Raw genomic sequence first — 20,810 nt, 5'->3', positions numbered from 1 at the left:
CTGAGGTCAAGAACTCTTGGTTACCAAGTTGGGGCACATGGAAGTAATGAGCACATGAAGGTCCTTGGGACCCAGAAGGACCCAGTGGGAGGGAGCCACTCTGTCCCCACCCCTGCCTTCCTCCCCATGTGCCTGGCTGGTGGTGACTGCATCCCAAGTTCCTGGGTGGAAACCAGCCTAGCTATGTGTGACTGTGATCTCTCACTGGCTCCAGCAGGGAGCAGGACAGGACAGTGTGGCTGTGTGACCTTAGTAGCTGAGCCAGGGTCATGGGGATCCACCCGAGTCCAGAGTGCAGCTGTCACCTGCTGCATCCCACCACCACCCCCACGGGTCCATGTGGACTCCAGGCTTTTTATCCACAACAAATAATGTGAAACTGTTCTTTTCAATTTACTCCTTTGCTTCCTCATCCTTTTATTCATTCTTTAATCACAATTAAATACTTATCACAGACAAAACTCTACTTTTGTCAAATACTTAAAATGCCTAGACTTAGTATTTACTTACTGGTCATAAATTTACTTACTGGTCATAAATAAGTTGGCCATCATGATCACCTTTAATGCTACTGAGGCTAAAAGCCCAGGCCTGGCCTGGGACTTGCTATGTGATCCTGGCTAAGTGACTTCATATCTCTGAACACAGTTTCTCCATAAAATGAAGGTTACAATTCCTCCCCTAAAGATGGCTGAGTGAGGATTAAACATAATGCTTAAAAGCTGGTACAGAGCCTTGCACGGAGTAGGTCTTCAATAAACAGGTCAAGGACAGGGGATTTAGCCTGCCTGCCTCGCAAGCACGAAGTCCTCAGTGCAATCCACGGTACCAAAAAAACCCCAAAACAATAAACAGGTCGTATCAAGGATGCCATCTACATGAAGAAGTTAAACTTCCCAGATTTGTTCCCAGTGATTGGATTGGATATTTAGGCCCTTTTGGCATGTCCAAACTGGAAGGATTCTGGGATCCCTCATTCTAAGAACTGCAGCCTTTACAAGTTTACCATGCACTCCCAACAGGAAAATGGTGGCACCAAGAGGCTAGAGAAAGGGGTTTGGGGAGCACTGGAAAGTTTCATGCCCCCTGCCCTGCCCAGTGCTGCTACCTCCCCTCAGAGCAGCAAGAGCTATCTGCCTACAAAGTCACCAGAGGCCACGCTGAGAAGACAGGCCAGGGGCCTCAGGAAGCTGCTATTGGAGTGAAGTGGCCTGGACACAATCAGGGGCACAGGGAGCTGCCTCAGCACATGAGGATGTGCTGGGCGGTCAGAACAGGCCCATGAAAAGGACAGTCACCAGGAGAGGCCTTGCAGACGCCTGGCTCCTCTGTCTGTCTGGTTCTGAGGCTACAGCACAGGTTCCTTGAGATGAGCATGGTGGGGTGGGGAGGCGGGGCCACCCTGACCGGAGGAGCTTGGTAACCTCTTGGTATGCGTGGCTGGCTCCCTGCCAATGCTGGGGGTCCTTGAGAGTGGGCCCGAGTGACTGGACACAAGTCTGCCACCAGACTCAGCTCAGGGTGGGGACCTGCACTGTCTGTCTATAAAGGGTCGTGGCCAGGGTTGGAGCCTCAAGGCCAGGCAGCTCTGAGGAAAGAAGAGGGAAAACTCAAGACCTGCAGGGTCCCTGAGAGTCCCCACCAGTGGGACTAGGGCTGTTTCTGGCTGAAGCCGGCCATGCCAGGCCAGCAGCTGCAGCTGTACACACCGCAGCCCTGGGTGCACACCAAATGGGCCTCATGGCCATGTGTGCCAGATGTGCAGGAAGCCAGGGCAGGGGGCAGTGGTATGGGGGCATGGGGTGGGGATGTGGGTTCCTTGTGTACTTCTGTGTGTCCGCGTGCCCAATTGCACACATGCATATGCCCCAAAACAGAAGGTCCTCAGTGTGTCATGTGGACAACATTTGGGAGAATCCTTCCATGTGACATCTGCAGGGGCCTGGGCTGCATACTGCTGTTCCCAGAGCAAGGAAGGGGAACTGTGTGACTGAATCTGTCTCTTGAAGTGGCTGGTACACAGCAAGTGCTCAGTAAGAGTTTCCAGAATGAATAGCTGACAGCACAGACACTGACCAGAAGTGGGTGTCTGAGGACCTGGTCTCATGTGTGCTTTCTCTGAATGTCATCTGTCTGTCCCCTCCCACCTCCACTGGCCTGCCCTTCACCCTGGTCACCTGGCCCAATGCCTGGGACAGAGTCATTGGGGATGGAGGTGACCAGTGAACAAAAACTGGAGGATGGAGATGGGAGGGGCAGCTGGGAAGAAACACCTGCAGTCAGACTCTGGCCTGGGTCCAGGGGTGATGCATCTGCAGAAGGCTCCAAGATCCCATTTTAGGGGGAACAGTGGGCACGGAGGAAAGGGCATGGGCCTATGCCAGGCCCAGTTGGGGCCTTTTCCTCACTGTGTGTCTTGAAGAAGTGGTTTTACTTTGCTGGGGCTCAGTTCCCTCGTCAAAATGGGCCTCCTGACCCCACTGACTGTCACAGTCTCCATGATCCATGGTAGGTCCTCTTTGGGTGTTTGTTGAATCACTGAATGATCAATGTAGCTCATGAATCATGAACACATCCCATAGCCAGTAAGTTTCCACTAACATCAACACCTGGGTCTGCCTGGGTGGACCTGGTGACCCCTTCTCCTTTGATTTGAAGCCAGAGTGTTCCTGAGAGATGGCAGAACAGCATGGAGCACCACAGCAGGCTGCAGCTGGCAAGAGCCACGGAGGCCTTGGGGGCGGCTACAAGGTACTGGTCAGAATGGGTACTCTGGGCTCAGAGGCAGCTCCCCACTGGCAGCCTCTCTCTAAAGGGAGCAGCTGCCCTCCCCACCACGGCTGGGGGAAACACCCCATCCGGCTGCCAGGAACCTGCTTCACCACTTCCCTGCACCTTCCCTCTGTGTCCTGTCTGCAAGATCAAACCCATCTCACACATCCAGCCTGTCTGAACGGAGCCAGAGGCAGGAGGGTGTCAGGAGATCCAGCTTCATCCTCCCTCCATCCTGTCTGGCCTAGGCCCAGGGTCTCGCCCTGGCCCCATACACAGTGTGACAGCTCACCAGGATGCCATACAGAGGGGTGGTAGGCAGGGGAGGCACCCAGCCATTGGAGGGGAGTTTGACTTGGCTGCCTCTAGGGGCCTTCGGAGGACCCCCAAGGAGAAAAGCAGGGGTAGGGCTTTTTTGCTTTGTGATACTGGGGATTGAACCTAGAGCTTTTATCCACTGAGCTACATCCCCAGCTGCCTTCTCACTTTTTTTTTTGTTTTGTTTTTAGAGACCAGGTCTTATTTCGTAGTTCAGACTGGCCCTGAACTCACTATGTAGACCAGGCTAGCCTCGAACTTGCATCAATTTTCCTGCCTCAGACTCCTGTGTGCTGGGATTACAGGCATGCGTCACTAGGCTCTGTTGTGAAGGTTATGTCTGAGAGCATCCCGGTAGCATCTTCAAGAGCAGAGGACTGGCAGGGAAGGCAGCCCCAGAACTGCTGACCCTAGGCCTGATCCTCAGGTGTGACACTGGGTCAGCTTTGCCCTCGTCCCATAGCTTCTGACCCTGCATGCGGTTCTAGTGACCTCTAAGGGCCTCTTGGGCCGGCGATCCAGGTCTTTTGGTCTAATGGAGGTGCCTGTAGGCAGTTCCACTGTAGTCACCAGGGGACAATGCGGGTGCATTGTGGGCTGAGGGCAGGTTCGTGGCTCCCTGGCACCCCTTTCTGCTGCCAGGGCTGCAGCTAGGTGCCAGATAGGCTGGGTGTTCAGGATGCTGCTCTTCCAGGTGACCTTGTATGAACCGGAGAACTTCCAGGGCAAGTGATTCGAGCTCTCAGCCGAGTGCCCCAGCCTGACTGATGGGCTGCTGGAGAAGGTGGGCTCCATCCAAGTGGAGTCCGGGCCGTGGGTATTGAGTGGGCCCTTGAAGCCTGAGTCTTCCCAGACTGGGAGCCAGGGGTCCTTGTTCCAGGTCAAAATTTGCTATGGTGCCTTAAATAACTCCCATCCCTTCTCTGGCCTCAGTTTCCCCATCTGCTAATGAGAGAGTAGAACGGTAATTCCTTTTAGCATCCTTCTAGCTCTTGATTTCTGTTATATGTGGCAGAGTACTGGGGAGAGAGGGCAGGGAAAGACAGCCCCACACCTACCTGGATATTCAATTTACATAAATATAAATGGAACTTAATGTTTATAATTTTGAAAAATTATAAACGAGCTACATCCTCAGCCCCTTTTAAATGTTCTAAAATTTTAAAATAAGCTCTCACTAAGTCACTAAATTGCCCAAGTTGAGCTCAAACTTGGGATCCTTCTGCCTCAGCTTCCCAGAGTGCTAGGATTATAGGTAATAGCATTTGAAATTTAATGTGCATTATATCATGAGTCCTCATCCTGTGAGAAAGGTGTCATTCTATTTCTTTCTTTGGTACCGGGGATCGAACCTGGAACCTTGCACCTGCAAGGCAGGCGCCGGAACCACTGAGCTAAATCTTCAGCCCCAAAGGTGTCATTCTTATCTCCTTTTGCAAACGAGGAAACAACCCAAAGCATTAGGTGTCCCTCTGTGCCCACAGGCAAACAGGGGTCCCAGCCTGGCTCTTCATCCTCACCTACAGATGGGCAGTGTGGGCTGTGGCACCGTCTGTGTGGTCTTGGGTCTCTTCTCAGCTGTCCAGTGGTGGCAAAAATGGTACTGTGTCAGAGGGAGAATTTGTGAAAACAAACTGATTGATGGAGAGGGGGGAAGGAAGGAAATGAGGAGGAGGAAGAGGAGGAGGAGGAGGAGGAGGAGGAGGAGGAGGAGGAGGAGGAGGAGTCGCCGCCTAAGGAATCCTGGCTGTGTGGTGTTGCATCCTGCACAGAGGTTGGACATCAAATACCTCCTCAGTGCCATCTGCCTGGATATTTTTCTGGCCCAGAGCCCCAGATGTGCCCAGTATGTCCCTGCAGCTCCTCAGTAACAGGTCAGGTTGAGGATGGGCAGGTTGCTAGGTGGATGCCAGCAGCTCTTGGGTCCTGTCCTCCCTGGATAAGGGTCCCCTGGCTGCATCCAGGTTACCCTGGCCCCTTCCTTCCTGAGGTGGCTGGCATTCGAGCTCAGGGCCTTCTGTGGGGAGCAGTTTGTCCTGGAGAAGGGGGGATTACCCACGCTGGGATGCCTGGTCCAGCAGCCGCCACAATGACAGCCTGCTGTCTCTCTGGCCTCTGCACGTTGTGAGTAGAGGTTCTGCCCACTTTTGGGAGCTGAGAGGCAGAGAGTGTGAAGCTGGTTCCCAAGTGTGTGAGGTGGGCCTGGCCCCAGAAGGGCCCCCACGTCTCTGGCCTAAATGATCGTGTGGAACAAGAAGTTGGCTACTGAATGGGCATCGAACGGGGGTCTGGACACCAGAGTTCCCTTCTCAAATCAGCCTGGATGACCCTGGGACTTGCTTTGTAACCCTATTCCAGTAGAGGCCACACAGTCCAGTCTTAGATCCGCACTGGGGTCATAGAGACAAAGCCCGGAAAATAACTTCAGAAAGTAACCTCGAAAGAACCCCTTCTTCCCTCGAGTTTCTCCAACACCTGAAAGGGACACAGTCTGCAGTAGCATTTCAAATGTCACCTGCCTACTTCACACCCAGTGGCTGCTTCAGCAATTTTTCTGTGTCCTGTATCTGACTCCTCATCCGAGGGCAGTGGAAAGGGGAAAGAGGGAAGATTAAATCAGGATCTTGCTTAATAAAGAGGGGATGCTTGGACTTTTATTTTTCAGTAGTGGGGATTGAACTCAGGGCCTTGGCACTGAGCTACATCCCCAGCCATTTTATTTTGTTTTATTTTATTTTGAGACACAGTCTCACTGCATCACTAAATTGCCCAGAGTGGGCTTGAACTTGAGAGCTTCCTGCCTCAGCCCCCCAGTGTGCCAGGAATAAAGGCATGTGCCATAGCACCTGTCTACATTAATACTTTTGATCTCCTGCCACCCTCTCTGAGCCTCAGTTTCCCAACTTGCTAAAGGTCAGGGTTGAATGAGATCTGTTTGGTCCATTTTGGCTTCATACCCTTTGGCTGTAAGCTTCCCTATGCGCGCAGCCCTGAGTCCCCTCTCTTTTGCCAGGGTTTGGGGTGGCTTACTGATTCTTTCCTGCTTCTGGGCTCCTGTGCCGCTTCCGGGTGTGAGAGCAGCAGGTCCTCCCGGTTCTCACCCCCAGGACGGCCTGGACCACAAGCTGCACTTGTTTGAGAACCCTGCCTTCGGTGGCTGCAAGATGGAAATCGTGGACGATGATGTGCCCAGCCTGTGGGCTCACGGCTTCCAGAACCGCGTGGCCAGTGCCCGCGCCATCAATGGGACGTAAGGGTCCCGCCCCCTCTGCTGCAGGGCCCAGTCTCCCCTGGGAAGGGTTTCTCAGCTCAGGGTTTCTTATCTGATGACGTAGGCGGTGCCTGCGGCCTAGAATGTCCCCCCAGGAATCCCCCAGGAGGCGACTGTCCAGTTGCCCCTGCCTCCCACACCCTTGAGATTTCTAGGCAGCCTTGACTCAAAGAACTTTTGTCTTTTAAGCCTGGTGTGGTGGTGCACATCTGTAATCCCAGCGCTGTAGGAGGCTGAGGTTGAAGGATTGCAAATTCCAGCCAAGCCTGGGCAATTTAGGGAAACTTTACCTCAAGATATAAAATACAAAGGTCTGGGGCTCTAGCTCAGCATAAAGGCCTTGAGTTCAATCCTCCTTCAGGAGCACTGCCTACCCTCCACCAAATTTTATCGAGTAAAATCTGCCCATCTGTCCCCATCTAAGTATTTACTCCTTTTCTGAACTTTCCCAGGCCTTGGAACTGGTTTTCAGAAATTTTTCCCATTCATGAGCCTTGTCCCTCTTACCAAGGGATCTGGCTGGGATGCATATAGCTGTCCAGGTGTGACCTGAGTAGTACATAGGAGAGCAAGCTTATTACCTCCCTCCTTCCAGGCTTAATAGCTGTTAATGCAACCTTAGGACTATCCTCTGTTGCTGGTTGCATTACTTTGTAATCTGGAGCTAGGCCTTGAGAGGTGCCTCCCCTTTCTGATGACTTAATGACTTTTTACTGAGCATCTATTCTGTGCCCAGTATGGAGATTAAAGTGGACAATAAGAACTACACTGCCCCTGCCCTCAAGAATTTCACAGTCTGACAAGGAGACAGTCAAGGAAACAGGTATTCACACTGGACTGTGATCAGGATTGGGCAGGGCAGGCATGGCACTGGAAGTCCTAGCAGGTACTTCATTCAGCCTGAGAAGGTCAGGAATAGCTTTAAGAAGAACAGAGAACTAAGTTGAGTTGAAAAGGATGTGCACACCTGTACTCCTGCATTCTGGGAGGCTGAGGCAGGAGGACTGCTAGTTCAAGCCTAGCCTGGGCAAGTTAGTGAAAACCTGTCTTAAAATTTAAAACGCAAATAAAGGACTGGGGATGTAGCTCAGTGTAAAGGCCCTGGGTTCAATCCCCAGTACTGGAGAGAGAGAGAGAGAGAGAGAGAGAGAGAGAGAGAGGAGGTAGGGAAGCGTGTTGTATATCCATATTCCAGGGAGAAGAAACAGCTTGTACACAGGCTCAGAGCCAGGCCAGGTTCAGGGAAGCAGGTAAGAGATGAGCGGGAGAGTAGAGAGATGATGAGGCTAGAGATGCAGTTGCGAGCCTAGGAAGCTAGGCTGGCAGAGAGCGTGGTCAGAGGTGGTGCTGGAGTCCGCGCTTCTCACTGAGTGGCCCTTGCCCGCAGGTGGGTCAGCTATGAGTTCCCGGGCTACTGCGGGAGCCAGTTCCCCTTTGAGCTCGGCGAGTACCGGCACTGGAATGAATGGGCCACCGGGCAGCCGCAGCTGCAGTCAGTGCGCCGCATCCGAGACCAGAAGTGGCACAAGAGGGGCTGCTTCCTCAGCAGCTGAAGGCAACTGAGGCCTCAGGGGCAAGAAGAGGCTTGGGGGCTGGGGCAAGGGCCAGTCTGTCCCGCTGTCCCGGACTCTGCTCAATAAAGCCTGGGGTCAGTCCCCCACCTGCTACAGTCCTCAGTGTCCTTTCCCAGGGCCGGGCTGGGGGAGGCACAGGGCTGGAGGAGGCCAAGGCTGAGAGCTCTGAGCCCCAAAGTGCTGAGCTTTGCCTGTACCCTCTTTCTAAGTCAATCAGCTGAGGCCACTACCTCGCCTGCCACATCTCCTGTTTGCCTGCCAGTGCGTATCATCTGACTGACCGTCCACCCTCTATCCCTCCACTCCTCACCCATCCATTCCTCCTGTCACCCATCCATCTACTCACCCATCCCTCATTCATCCTTTCATGTATCCATCCCTCCTCTCACCCATTCATCCACCCACCCATCCACCCATGAATCCATCCCTCCATCCCTTCATTCACACATCTGTTTCCCTCCATGCATCCATCCATTCTTCTTTCCTCTCATGTTTTAATTTTCTTCTTCCCATTGGTTCATCCATCCCTACCTCTATCCACCCACCTTTCTGTTCATCTTTCCATCCATTCATCGGTCAGGTCATCCTTCAATACATTTGTCTGTCAGTCCATGCTACCTTTACCCTTCCATCCATTGATTCATCTGTCCTTCCAGCCATCCTTCCTTTCTCCCATCCACCTGTCTATCCATCATTTCCCACTCAATCTCTCTAGCATTAATTTATGCTACAAAAGCCATCCCTTGCTCAAGGCCTGAGGACACAGCACAAAATCAAGGTCTCACTTTTTGTGGGAGAGAGAAACTATATGAACAAGAGATTCTGAGTGTCACGTGGGGAGGTAGCAAGTGCTAAGGAGAACAAGCAGTTGGGGCACAGGGGTGGAAGTCATGGGGTCAGGGAACGCTGCTCTGAAGAGGTGACCTTGGGGGCAAGATATAAATGAGCATGAGAATGTTGCAGGCAGGCTGAGGCAGGAATGTACTCAGGTGATGAGGAGCTGGCCAGGAGGGTGGCTGGTCTGGAATGGAGTCAGTGAGAGAATGGAGGAAGGGGCCAGACCGGTGCAGAGCCAGGCTGTTTGAGACCATGGTGGACTCTGACTTTTCTCTGAAGGGACAAGCTGGGAAACATATAGAAAGCTGGCTGAGCCTTGGTGGTGCCGCCCTTTCTGTGTCTCTGCAGCTCTATCCCCTCCTGGAGGCCTTCTGTGGCCTTGGCTGGTGACTGATCCCACCAACCCTTTCTCCCACCTCTGACGGCTGCTCTGAGCCTTTTTGGCTTTGTCGGGCTTGGGAGATGTGTGGGGTTGCTGTGGCAGTGGCAGGCATAAAGGGTCCCTTCTGTCTCGGAATGGGAAGAAGAGGGGGTGTCCCATCCAACGGTGGGGACAGCTGACTCCCACAGCCACACTGGGGATTGCCCCACCCTCCCTCCTCCATGTCCCTCCTGTCTTTGTTCCCTGTCATTCAGCCACCTGCAGCCCCCCTCACCCCTGCTCAGGCAGCTGGTGTGTGGGAGGCTCTTGGGGGTCCCACGAAAACACTGAAAAGAATGGCAGTTTTTAGTTATTCCAACTTGTGTATTTTTGAAAAGAATGTACAGCTCGGAAATCACTGACTTTGCTTTGGTGAGTGCAGGAGAGCTGGGGTGGGGCTCAAGTGGGTCAGGCCGGGGCTTAGCACTCCATGTGGGGATCCTTTCTACTGTCTCATATCTCCCTGTGCTCGTGGCTCTTCAGACCCCACCCCAGTGGATCTTCAGAATAGCACCAGGAGATAGGCCTGGCTATCAGTCTGCTTAACAGATGAGCAAACTGAGGCTCAGAGAGGCAGGAGGCCCCTCTCAGGGCCACATGGATAAGCAGAAGGGCTGAGACCTGAGCCCGATGCCTGAGGACTAGCTCCAGAACAGTGGCCTGAGCCCACTGTGATGCGCTCACCTGGGACAACAAGCCCCTGGAAACAGTAGCAAGGAAAGCAACAGCAGCGATAGCAGTTGCCACAGCAATGGTAACAGTAATAGCTGTCTCCAGAGCTGCTGCGGGGCTGAGAGCACAGACAGGTGATGATGATTCTGGTGTGCAGAGAGGGAAACTGGGGCCAAGAGGACAGATGTTCATTGCCTCGATGCCACAGCTTTTGCCACATTCAGGGCTGGCTCCAAACCCCTTTTGATATGCTCATGGGCTGTTGAAGGTGTGGTCGGCCCACCTGACGCTCTTATTCCCGATGCTGGTCAGCCGGCCATGGTGACACTTATTGAGTACCTACTGTGTACTACTAGCACCAGGCGGCACCAAGATGGCCCAAGACAGGCTCCCAGAGAGTGGGCGTCAAGCCTTGCAGGGAGGCTGATACAGTGTGTGTCAGCGTGCCCTCCTTCCTTGGACCACACACAGTCCCCTAACTTGGAGCTGCATTGATTCTAGAGGTGGGGTCCAGCTGGACTCCCAGATCCATAGCAGCTGCAGGTAGTCACTGGTGTCCAGGTGACTCTATCCAAAGCCTCAAGGCCATAGTAACAGTTTGCTCTCTGCAAGCATGCCACCCTTTATTCTGTTCAGTCTATGGGTCTCCAGGAGGCCCAGAGAGGGCAAGTCAACTGCCAAGGTCATACAGCTGGATAGAGACAGAGCTAGCATTTGATCTCAGGTATAACTCCAAAAACCTGCTCTTAGCACCAACATAGGCTCAGGCTCTGTCTCACACAGGGCCAGAGGCTTAGAGTGACTGAGAAGCAAGAGTGTGTATCCCTCAATTATAGCAGGATGAAGTTTAGTTACTGATTTACTGATTTAATTAAGAGGCAATGTTACTTAGCGATTAGAGACAGTACAGTCAAGGTTTGGGGGCAGTAGGACTGAGTGGAGCCCTCCCAGGTGTTGCCATTTACTGGGTGCCTTTGGGAAAATCACAGAACCTCTCTGTGCTGTTTCCTTATCTGTGACCTAGAGACAATAAGGCTACAGTACCTCTCTCATAGCTTGTGGGTACTGATTTGAATGAACTTTATAGAGATGGCACAGAACCAAGGAGGGGGGTCTGTGCAATCATTCCTCATCCTCTTCCTTTTTGGAGAATGATGAGGGGACAGACAATCTCCCAAGCTTCAGTTCTAGACACAGACCCTGGAGACAGCCTCCGTGGTGGAACAGCACAGAGTGACTCTCCATGACTCGGCAGTGGGGCTCATCCTAAATATACCAGCAGAAACAAGGACCCCATGCTATGCTCTGAAGACCTAGCTAAGGGCCCAGCCCCAGGCTTCTTGGGGTCAGGATGCTGACATGACCAGGGCTCATGGGGATGGGGCTGAGCCCAGAACTCTCAGAAGCAGAGCCTTCCCTGAGCAGTGCACCATTAATAAGCCTCAGTGTGGCCATCCTGGCTTTTGGTTCTCTTGGGGACCTTTGTGCCACTTCTGCTGCCTGTGGTCCCTTTCCTAGCCTGCACTCTGATTGTCTGTCATCTGCCATGGGCACGAGAGAAGGTTCTAGCCATGGGCTTCCTCCCCAAGACCTTGCTGTTAGTGTGTGTGGGGGGGGAGCACTTTCAGCTGCCAGCATAGCACCCCTGTGTGTCCAGGGTGTCCTCCTGCACCTAGGGACAATTCTGGGCAATTAGCAGCCACTAGGAGCAGCTTCTACTCAGTGACTATGGGACCAGGTTCCCCAGATCCTTCCTCCTCAGCTGGAACCTTCCCAAGCCTCCATCATTTTGGAAAATCCTGGCACGAGCAGCCATGCTGTTTGTGACGTTTGTGTCACCATTCCCCCTGGGGCCATTGCACATGCAGATGTCATGTTCAAGATACTTGTCCAGTGGGGTACGAAATGTCACACGTACATTCAGTTCTCCATTAGTGACTGCCAAACTTACTCATGGTAAATAAGAACTGCCTAACTGCTTTCTTACACTGTCTGGTGTAGGTGTGACAATGGTACACATAGAGCTGTAGCATTCTTTTATATTCCATAGTTAGGACAGTGTATTATTAGTGTTGAAAGGTTGTATGTAAGTGGGTCATAGTACTACTTTACCTCAAGAGAGTGATGGGGCTGTCACAAATAATTGTTGTAAGAAGAGAGTGTGACTTCTGATGGACATGAACACAACTCTCAGAGATGCCTTCTTGTTCTGACTCCTTTGCAGCTAAGGGCTAAATTTTGTTTGCCCAGTGGGGTTACCAAGCCCATTCTTTTAATGGGAGCAGGGAGATGAGGCAGGTATTAGTCAGCTTTCTTGTCAGTGAGACACAACATCAAATACCCAAAACATGAAGAAGGAGAGGTTTTTTTTCTCACAGTTACCGTCCATGGTCAGCAGGCTCTGAGGCAGGAACATCATAGCAGAAGGGTGTGACGGAGCAAAGCTGCTTGGTTCATGGTGGCTGGGAAGCAGAGCTGGTGGACAGTGCCAGAGAGGAAGGGTCAGGGGGCCAGATATAGTTCTCAAGATCACGTCTCCATAATCTACCCAGACACATCCAGGAGTGTGCTCTACTAACCCTCTCAGTGTTTCTTAACCCAATGTAGTTGACATATCAAAGTTAATATTCATAGGTGGATTGGAGAAGCTAAGATTTTCGCTTCTGATTAATAGTCAAGCTATGCTGCAGCAACAAACAGCCACAAAGAGCGTCTTGGTGTAACACAGCAAAGGCTCATTTCTCACTCATGCTGCATGTGTAGTGCTGATCAGCAGGGTGAGCTTCTCCACATGGTCATGCAGGGATCCATGCCAATGGGGATACTGCCAGCTAGTAGCACCTCTGTCTCAGGATGATGGAAGAGGAGATGGTGTTGTGGAGTCTGGCTTCTGCAGTTAAATGATTTCACCTGGAAACTGCCTCCCTCATGTTTGTTGACTAGAATGAGTCATGTGACCTCCATCCAGCCTGGGCTGATTTCAAGAAGACTCAGTGATACTGGATAACTAATAACTTGTATTGGCTTCTCCTTTTCCTGCCTGTGTCCCCCCTCTACTTCCTGGAATCCCAAATAAATTATCTCTACTCGAACTCTCGTATTTGAGTTTGCTTTGGTAGAGTCCAAACTTGGACATTCTCTCTCTCTTTCTCTTTTTCATTCATTCATTCAGCCAGTCAGCACATATTTTCTGAGTACCTAATGTGTTCTGGACCCTGTTCAGGCCCTGAGGGCCCAGAGGTGGCTGAGCTTACCATCTAGACAGTCAAATCATCCAGGTCAGCATCTGGGGTCTCTATGGGGAAGGGTGAATGAAATGGGAGATGCTCACTTCCAAGGGGAGGCAGTGGGGCCTGAGATGGTAGCGGTAGAGAAAGGCAAGGAAGGCAGGGAAGGCAAGGAAAGCAGGCTGGCAGGACAGTGGAACAGCACAGTTATGGCTCACAGGCCCCACTCCACAGCACTCAGCGACCCCGGCACCTGAATCTGCCACTCCGACAGCCTGGCCCCTGAAATGCCTCATAGAACTGCATGGCAGCACCATATACCTGGTCACCAGTGGCACTCATGAGCACAAAGTAGGAGAATATGGACACAAGGTGCTTGGCCTGGGAAGGCTGGCACTAGATAGTGGCCGCTGGGGCAGCACAAGACAGGCACTGCCTCATACACCAGTGTGTTTGCCTTGGCCAGAGCCAACCTGTAGCACAGATGCACTGCTGGACCCCACATACCAGGATTGATGTTGCGGGGCAGCTGGGAATAGGTATGAGGAGTGCCCTTGCCCTTCCTGGGCAGCACCAGGCAGAGGTGCCCTCTGATGCCATCTGGTAAGTGAGGTAGGTGCCAGGTTGGCCAGGTGGCTGTAGGGTGTTGTGTGGAGCATTTGGAAGCCAGGCTTGGGAGGTTCCCACCCCTCATCAAACACCCCCAGCTCAATGAGGGATGCTTGTCACGACCCCTGTGGTCGCAGATGACAGGTTGAGTTCCACTCAGGAGCCCAGCACTGAGTTTCAAGAGGTTGCTCCCTGCAGAAATCTGGGCAAATGTGTAGCCCTGGGACACCTTTCCTAGGCCCAGTGGCCTAGCAATGACTGCCACATCTGTGATTGGCTTGGTTGGCCTGGAGGGTACAGTGGCCAGCTGGGTCCAGGAATCCATGCCTTCTCAAGGATGGGTGCTCTGTTCCCTGCAAGCCCAGCTACCGTGAAGTAATCCACTCCTCCCCCATCATACCCCTTCACTCTGCCAGACCTGCCTGCGGGGGTAAGGGGCTCAGTGGGTGGGCTGGCGAGCATGGGGTGTGGGGTCTGGGGGTGGACACAATATCTTGATTTGGGCCCCTCACCTACCAGGGGGCAAGTAGAGGAAGAAGAGGCAACCAAGGTCACCTGGGCGCACTGTGCAGCGAAGCCCTGGGTGTCCCAATGTCCCATCACTCCACGAGCTTGGGTTGCATGGTCCTCCAGCTCCTGCGGCAGTGAGGGCCCAGTGCTGCTCAGTGCACCCTGTTTTCTCCACTCCCCCTCCAGGTGCCGACCATGGCCCACTTCATGTTTAATTGAAGCACAATATACTGTGTCCCACAGTGGCTATACCACTTTATATATCGAACTTTTCTTACCTTTAACCCTCCCAGTTTGTGGTGCCTTGTTACTGCAGCTCTGGGAATCTAAAGTATGTGTCCAGCACATAGTAAGATGCCTTGGATGGCATCATGATAATCAGGCAGATGACATCACTGCCCAAATGATGTTTATCATCGGGAAGACAGAATGTACATGAGTAATAGAATGTCAGGAGTTGACAAGTGCCAGAGAGGCACACAGCATGGTTAGGGCTGGAGCCTGTGTGTATCTAGTGTGAATGTGCATATGTGTGTTGCAATTTGACATTATCCCTCCACTTCCCCACGATCTTATGCTAATACTAACTTTCCAGCCACTTTGGAAGACACAGGCATTTCAATTTCAAAGCTATCTATCACCCTGACCCTAACCCTAACCCTAGCCCTAACCCTAACAAAACCCTAAGTCATTTACCGGTTCCGCTATTTCCGCACTATACAAGACCATAACGCAAAGAAGAACCCTAGCCCTAACAATCATACCCACACTCCAAACGTCAGGTACATGTATTGGAACCCGAAGCTTAAACGTATTCTTAAGCCTAACCCTAACCCTAAGCTGCAGGACCAAATCACAATGCCCAGATGCTCGCCATTTGACATTATCCCTCATCACTCGCCATGAACTTACACTAATACTTACTTTCCAACACACTTTGGAAGACCCAGGCATTTCAATTTCAATGCTGTCTATCACCCCTTCCCTAACCCTAACCCTAGCCCTACCCCTAGCTGAACCCTAAGACATTTGCAGTTATTTTTCTTTCTGCACTGGACATGAACATAACACAAAGAAAAATCTTAGCCCTAACAATCATATCCACACTCCAAACGTCAGGCACATGTATTGGAACCCTAAACCTAAACCTACTCTTACCCTAACCCTATCCCTAACCCTAAGCCACAGGACCAAATCACTATGCACAGGTACTTGCCATTTAACATTATCCCTCCCCATCTCCACAAACTTACGCTAATACTAACTTTCCAACCCACATTGGAAAACCAAGCCATTTCAATTTCGATGCTATCTATCATCCTTTTCCTAACCCTAACCCTAGCCCAAACCCTACAGAAACCCCAAGTGATTTTCAGGTACTCCTCTTCTGCACTATATCTGACCATAATGAAAAGAAGAACCCTAACCCTAACAATCATACCCACACTCGAAACATCAGGTACATGAACTGGAATCCTAAACCTAAACCTACTCCTAACCCTAACCCTAACCCTAAGCTTCAGGACCAAATCACAATACCCAGGTGCTTGCCATTTGACATGATCCCTCCCCCTCCCTGTGAACTTATGCTAATACTAATTTTCCAACCCACTTTGGAAGACCCAGGCATTCCAATTTCAATGCTATCTATCACCCTGACCCTAACCCTAACCGTAGCCCTTACCCTAAACCTTAGGGCCAAACCACAGTACGCAGGTGCTTGGCATTTGGCACTATCGCTCACACTCCCCATGAAATTACGCTAATACTAACTTTCCACCCGACTTTAGAATACGCAGGTATTTCAATTTCAACGCTCTCTATCACCCTGACCCTAACCCTAACCCTAGCCCTAACCAAAGCCGAACCCCAAGTCATTTTCAGGTACTCCTCTTTCCACAATATTCCTGACCATAATGAAAAGAAGAACCCTAACCCTAACAATCACACCAACACTCCAAACATCAGGCACATGTATTGGAAGTGTAAACAAACACCTACTCCGAACCCTAACCCTAAACAGCGGGACCAAATCACAACACCCAGGTGCTTGCCATTTGACATTATCCCTCCCCCTCTCCACAAACTTACGCTGATACTAACTTTCCAAGCCACATTGGAAGATGCAGGCATTTCAATTTCGATGCTATTTATCACCCTGATCCTAACTCTAAACCTAGCACTAACCCTACCTGAACCCCAAGTTATTTTCAGGTACTCCTCTTTCCGCACTATATCTGACCATAATGAAAAGAAGAACCCTAACCCTAACAATCATACGCACACTCCAAACGTCGGGAACATGGATTAGTACCCTAAACATAAACCTACTCCTAAGCCTAACCCTAACCCTAAGCCGCAGGACCAAATCACAATAGCAAGATGCTCTCCATTGGACATTATCCATCCCCCCTCCCCACGAACTTACGCTAATACTAACTTTTCAACACACTTTGGAAGACACAGACATTTCAATTTCAATGCTTTCACACTGGCCCTATCCCTAACCCTAGCCCTAACCCTAGCCGAACCCAAAGTCTTTTTCACCTACCGCTATTTCCGCACTATACATGACCATAACAAAAAGAAACCTCACCCTAACAATCATACCCACACTCCAAACGAAAGGTACATGAATTGGAACTCTAAACCTAAACCTACTCCTAACCCTAACCCTAACCCTAAGGTGCAGGACCAAATCACAATACCCAGGAACTTGCAATTTGACATGATCCCTCTCCCCTCCCTGCGAACTTATGCTAATACTAAATTTCCAACCCACTTTGGAAGACCCAGGCATTTCAATTTCAATTCTATCTATCACCCTGACCCTAACCCTAATGCTAGCCCTAACCCTAACTGAACCCCAAGTCATTTTCACCTACTCCTCTTTCCACAATACACCTGACCATAATGAAAAGAAGAACCCCAACCCTAACAATCATACCCACACTCCAAACGTCAGGTACATGAATTGGAATCCTAAACCTAAATCTACTCCTAACCCTAACCCTAACGCTAAGCTTCAGGACCAAATCACAATACCCAGGTGCTTGCCATTTGACATGCTCCCTCCCCCTCCCCAGGAACTTGTGCTAATACTAACTTTTCAACACACTTTGGAAGACCCAGACATTTCAATTTCAATGCTTTCACCCTGGCCCTATCCCTAACCCTAGCCCTAACCCTAGCTGAACCCAGAGTCTTTTTCACATACCGCTATTTCCGCACTCTTCATGACCATAACAAAAAGAAACCTAACCCTAACAATCATACCCACACTCCAAACGAAAGGTACATGAATTGGAACCCTAAACCTAAACCTACTCCTAACCCTAACCCTAACCCTAAGCTGCCGGACCAAATCACAATAACCAGGTGCTTGCCATTTGACATGATCCCCCCCCCCAGGAACTTATGCTAATACTAACTTTCCAACCCACTTTGGAAGACCCAGGCATTTCAATTTCAGTGCTATTAATCACCCTGACCCTAACCCTAACCCCAGCCCTAACCCTAAACCTTAGGACCTAATCACAGTACGCAGGTGCTCGGCATTTGGCATTATCCCTCACCCTCCCCACGAAATTACGCTAATACGAACTTTCCAACCAATTTTAGAATACACAGTTATTTCAATTTCAATGCTATCTATCGCCCTGACCCTAACCCTAACCCTAGCCCTAACCCAAGCTGAAGCCCAACTCATTTTCAGGTACCCCTCTTTCCACAATATTCCTGACCATAATGAAAAGAAGAACCCTAACCCTAACAATCATACCAGTACTCCAAACATCAGGCACATGTATTGGAAGTGTAAACCAACACCTACTCCGAACCCTAACCCTTATTTGCAGGACCAAATCACAACACCCAGGTGCTTGCCATTTGACATGATCCCTCCCCCTCCCCATGAACTCATGCTAATACTAACTTTCCAAATCACTTTGGAAGACCCAGGCATTTCAATTTCAATGCTATCTATCACCCTGACCCTAACCCTAGCCCTAGCCCTAACTCTAGCTGAACTCTAAGTCATTTTCAGGTACCGCTATTTCCGCACTGTACATGACCATAACGCAAAGAAGAATCCTAGCTCTAACAATCATACCCACACTCCAAACGACAGGTACATGAATTGGAACCCTAAACCTAAATCTACTCCTAACCCTAACCCTAACCCTAAGCTGCAGGACCAAATCACAATACCCAGGTGCTTGCCATTTGACATGATCCCTCCCGCTCCCTGCAAACTTATGCTAATACTAACTTTCCCACCCACTTTGGAAGACCCAGGCATTTCAATTTCAATGCTATTTGTCACCCTGACCCTAACCCTAACCCTAGCCCTAACCCTAGCTGAACCCTACCTCATTTTCCGGTACCACTATTTCCACACTATACCTGAACATAACGAAAAGAAAATCCCTAACCCTAACAAGCATATCCACACTCCAAACGTCAGGCACATGTTTTGGAACCCTAAACCAAAACCTACTCCTAACCCTAACCCTAACCCTAAGCCGCAGGTTCAAATCACAATACCCAGGTGCTTACCATTTGACATTATTCCTCCCACTCCCCAGGAACTTACTCTAATACTAAGTTTCCAATCCACGTTAGAAGTCCCAAGCATTTCAATTTCAATGCTATCTATCACCCTGACCCTAACCCTAACCCTAGCCCTAACCCTAGCTGCTCCCTGCGTCCTTTTCAGATACCACTCTTTCCACACTATACATGACCATAACGAAAAGAAGAACCCTAACCCTAACAATCATACCCACACTCCAAACGTCACGTACATGAATTGGAACCCTAAACCTAAGCCTACTCCTAACCCTAACCCTAACCCTAACCTGCAGGACCAAATCACAATACCCAGGTGCTTGCCATTTGACAGGATCCCTCTCCCCTCCCTGCGAACTTATGCTACTAGTAACTTTCCAACCCACTTTGGAAGACTCAGGCATTTCAATTTCAATGCTATTTATCACCCTGACCCTAACCCTAACCCTAGCCCTAACCCTAAACCTTAGGACCAAATCACAGTACCCATGTGCTTGGCATTTCGCATTATCCCTCACCCTCCCCATGAAATTATGCTAATAATAACTTTCCAACCAACTTTAGAATACACAGGTATTTCAATTTCAATGCTCTCTATCACCCTGACCCTAACCCTAACCCTAGCCCTAGCCCAAGCTGAACCCCAAGTCATTTTCAGGTACTCCTCTTTCCACAATATCCCTGACCATAATGAAAAGAAGAACCCTAACCCTAACAATCATACCCACACTCCAAACATCAGGCACATGTATTGGAAGTGTAAACCGAAACCTACTTCTAACCCTAACCCTAACCCTAAACCGCAGGAGCAAATCACAACACCCAGGTGCTTGCCATTTGACATGATCCCTCCCCCTACCCACGAACTTATGCTAATACTAACTTTCCAACCCACTTTGGAAGACCCAGGCATTTCAATTTCAATGCTATTTATCACCCTGACCCTAACCCTAACCCTAGCCTGTGGTCGCAGATGACAGGTTGAGTTCCACTCAGGAGCCCAGCACTGAGTTTCAAGAGGTTGCTCCCTGCAGAAATCTGGGCAAATGTGTAGCCCTGGGACACCTTTCCTAGGCCCAGTGGCCTAGCAATGACTGCCACATCTGTGATTGGCTTGGTTGGCCTGGAGGGTACAATGGCCAGCTGGGTCCAGGAATCCATGCCTTCTCAAGGATGGGTGCTCTGTTCCCTGCAAGCCCAGCTACCGTGAAGTAATCCACTCCTCCCCCATCATACCCCTTCACTCTGCCAGACCTGCCTGCGGGGGTAAGGGGCTCAGTGGGTGGGCTGGCGAGCATGGGGTGTGGGGTCTGGGGGTGGACACAATATCTTGATTTGGGCCCCTCACCTACCAGGGGGCAAGTAGAGGAAGAAGAGGCAACCAAGGTCACCTGGGCGCACTGTGCAGCGAAGCCCTGGGTGTCCCAATGTCCCATCACTCCACGAGCTTGGGTTGCATGGTCCTCCAGCTCCTGCGGCAGTGAGGGCCCAGTGCTGCTCAGTGCACCCTGTTTTCTTCACTCCCCCTCCAGGTGCCGACCATGGCCCACTTCATGTTTAATTGAAGCACAATATACTGTGTCCCACAGTGGCTATACCACTTTATATATCGAACTTTTCTTACCTTTAACCCTCCCAGTTTGTGGTGCCTTGTTACTGCAGCTCTGGGAATCTAAAGTATGTGTCCAGCACATAGTAAGATGCCTTGGATGGCATCATGATAATCAGGCAGATGACATCACTGCCCAAATGATGTTTATCATCGGGAAGACAGAATGTACATGAGTAATAGAATGTCAGGAGTTGACAAGTGCCAGAGAGGCACACAGCATGGTTAGGGCTGGAGCCTGTGTGTATCTAGTGTGAATGTGCATGTGTGTGTTCACATGTAGGACCTGGATATGTGTGCATGCACATGTGAGGCTAGGGGAATGGGAGGTGGTGAACAGATATCCGCAATCCTCCTCCCAGTTTCCAAGCCCCAGCACAGTCCCTTCTCTCCTACCTGACCTTGGATTCAAGGTCAAGTC

The 20,810-nt window shown here is 50.7% G+C and overlaps 1 protein-coding gene across 1 annotated transcript; it reads left to right on the top strand.

Annotated features, from left to right (window-relative positions):
- Positions 1-1,800: 1,800 nt before the first annotated feature.
- Crybb3 (crystallin beta B3) lies at positions 1,801-13,608 on the top strand. The gene is given in 6 exon segments (XM_004843331.3): positions 1,801-2,751; positions 3,785-3,903; positions 5,081-5,135; positions 5,137-5,214; positions 6,198-6,340; positions 7,749-13,608. Coding segments are annotated over 6 exon segments (636 nt in total). The 5' UTR covers positions 1,801-2,676; the 3' UTR covers positions 7,915-13,608.
- Positions 13,609-20,810: the final 7,202 nt, after the last annotated feature.

This window comes from Heterocephalus glaber, unplaced genomic scaffold, assembly GCF_053883595.1.
Source record: "Heterocephalus glaber isolate CG9 unplaced genomic scaffold, H.glaber_assembly_v1.0 deba00001687, whole genome shotgun sequence".
NCBI classification, from domain to species: domain Eukaryota; kingdom Metazoa; phylum Chordata; class Mammalia; order Rodentia; family Bathyergidae; genus Heterocephalus; species Heterocephalus glaber.
Note: the sequence above shows the minus strand (reverse complement) of the source record. Positions and strands in the feature narration are given on the sequence as shown.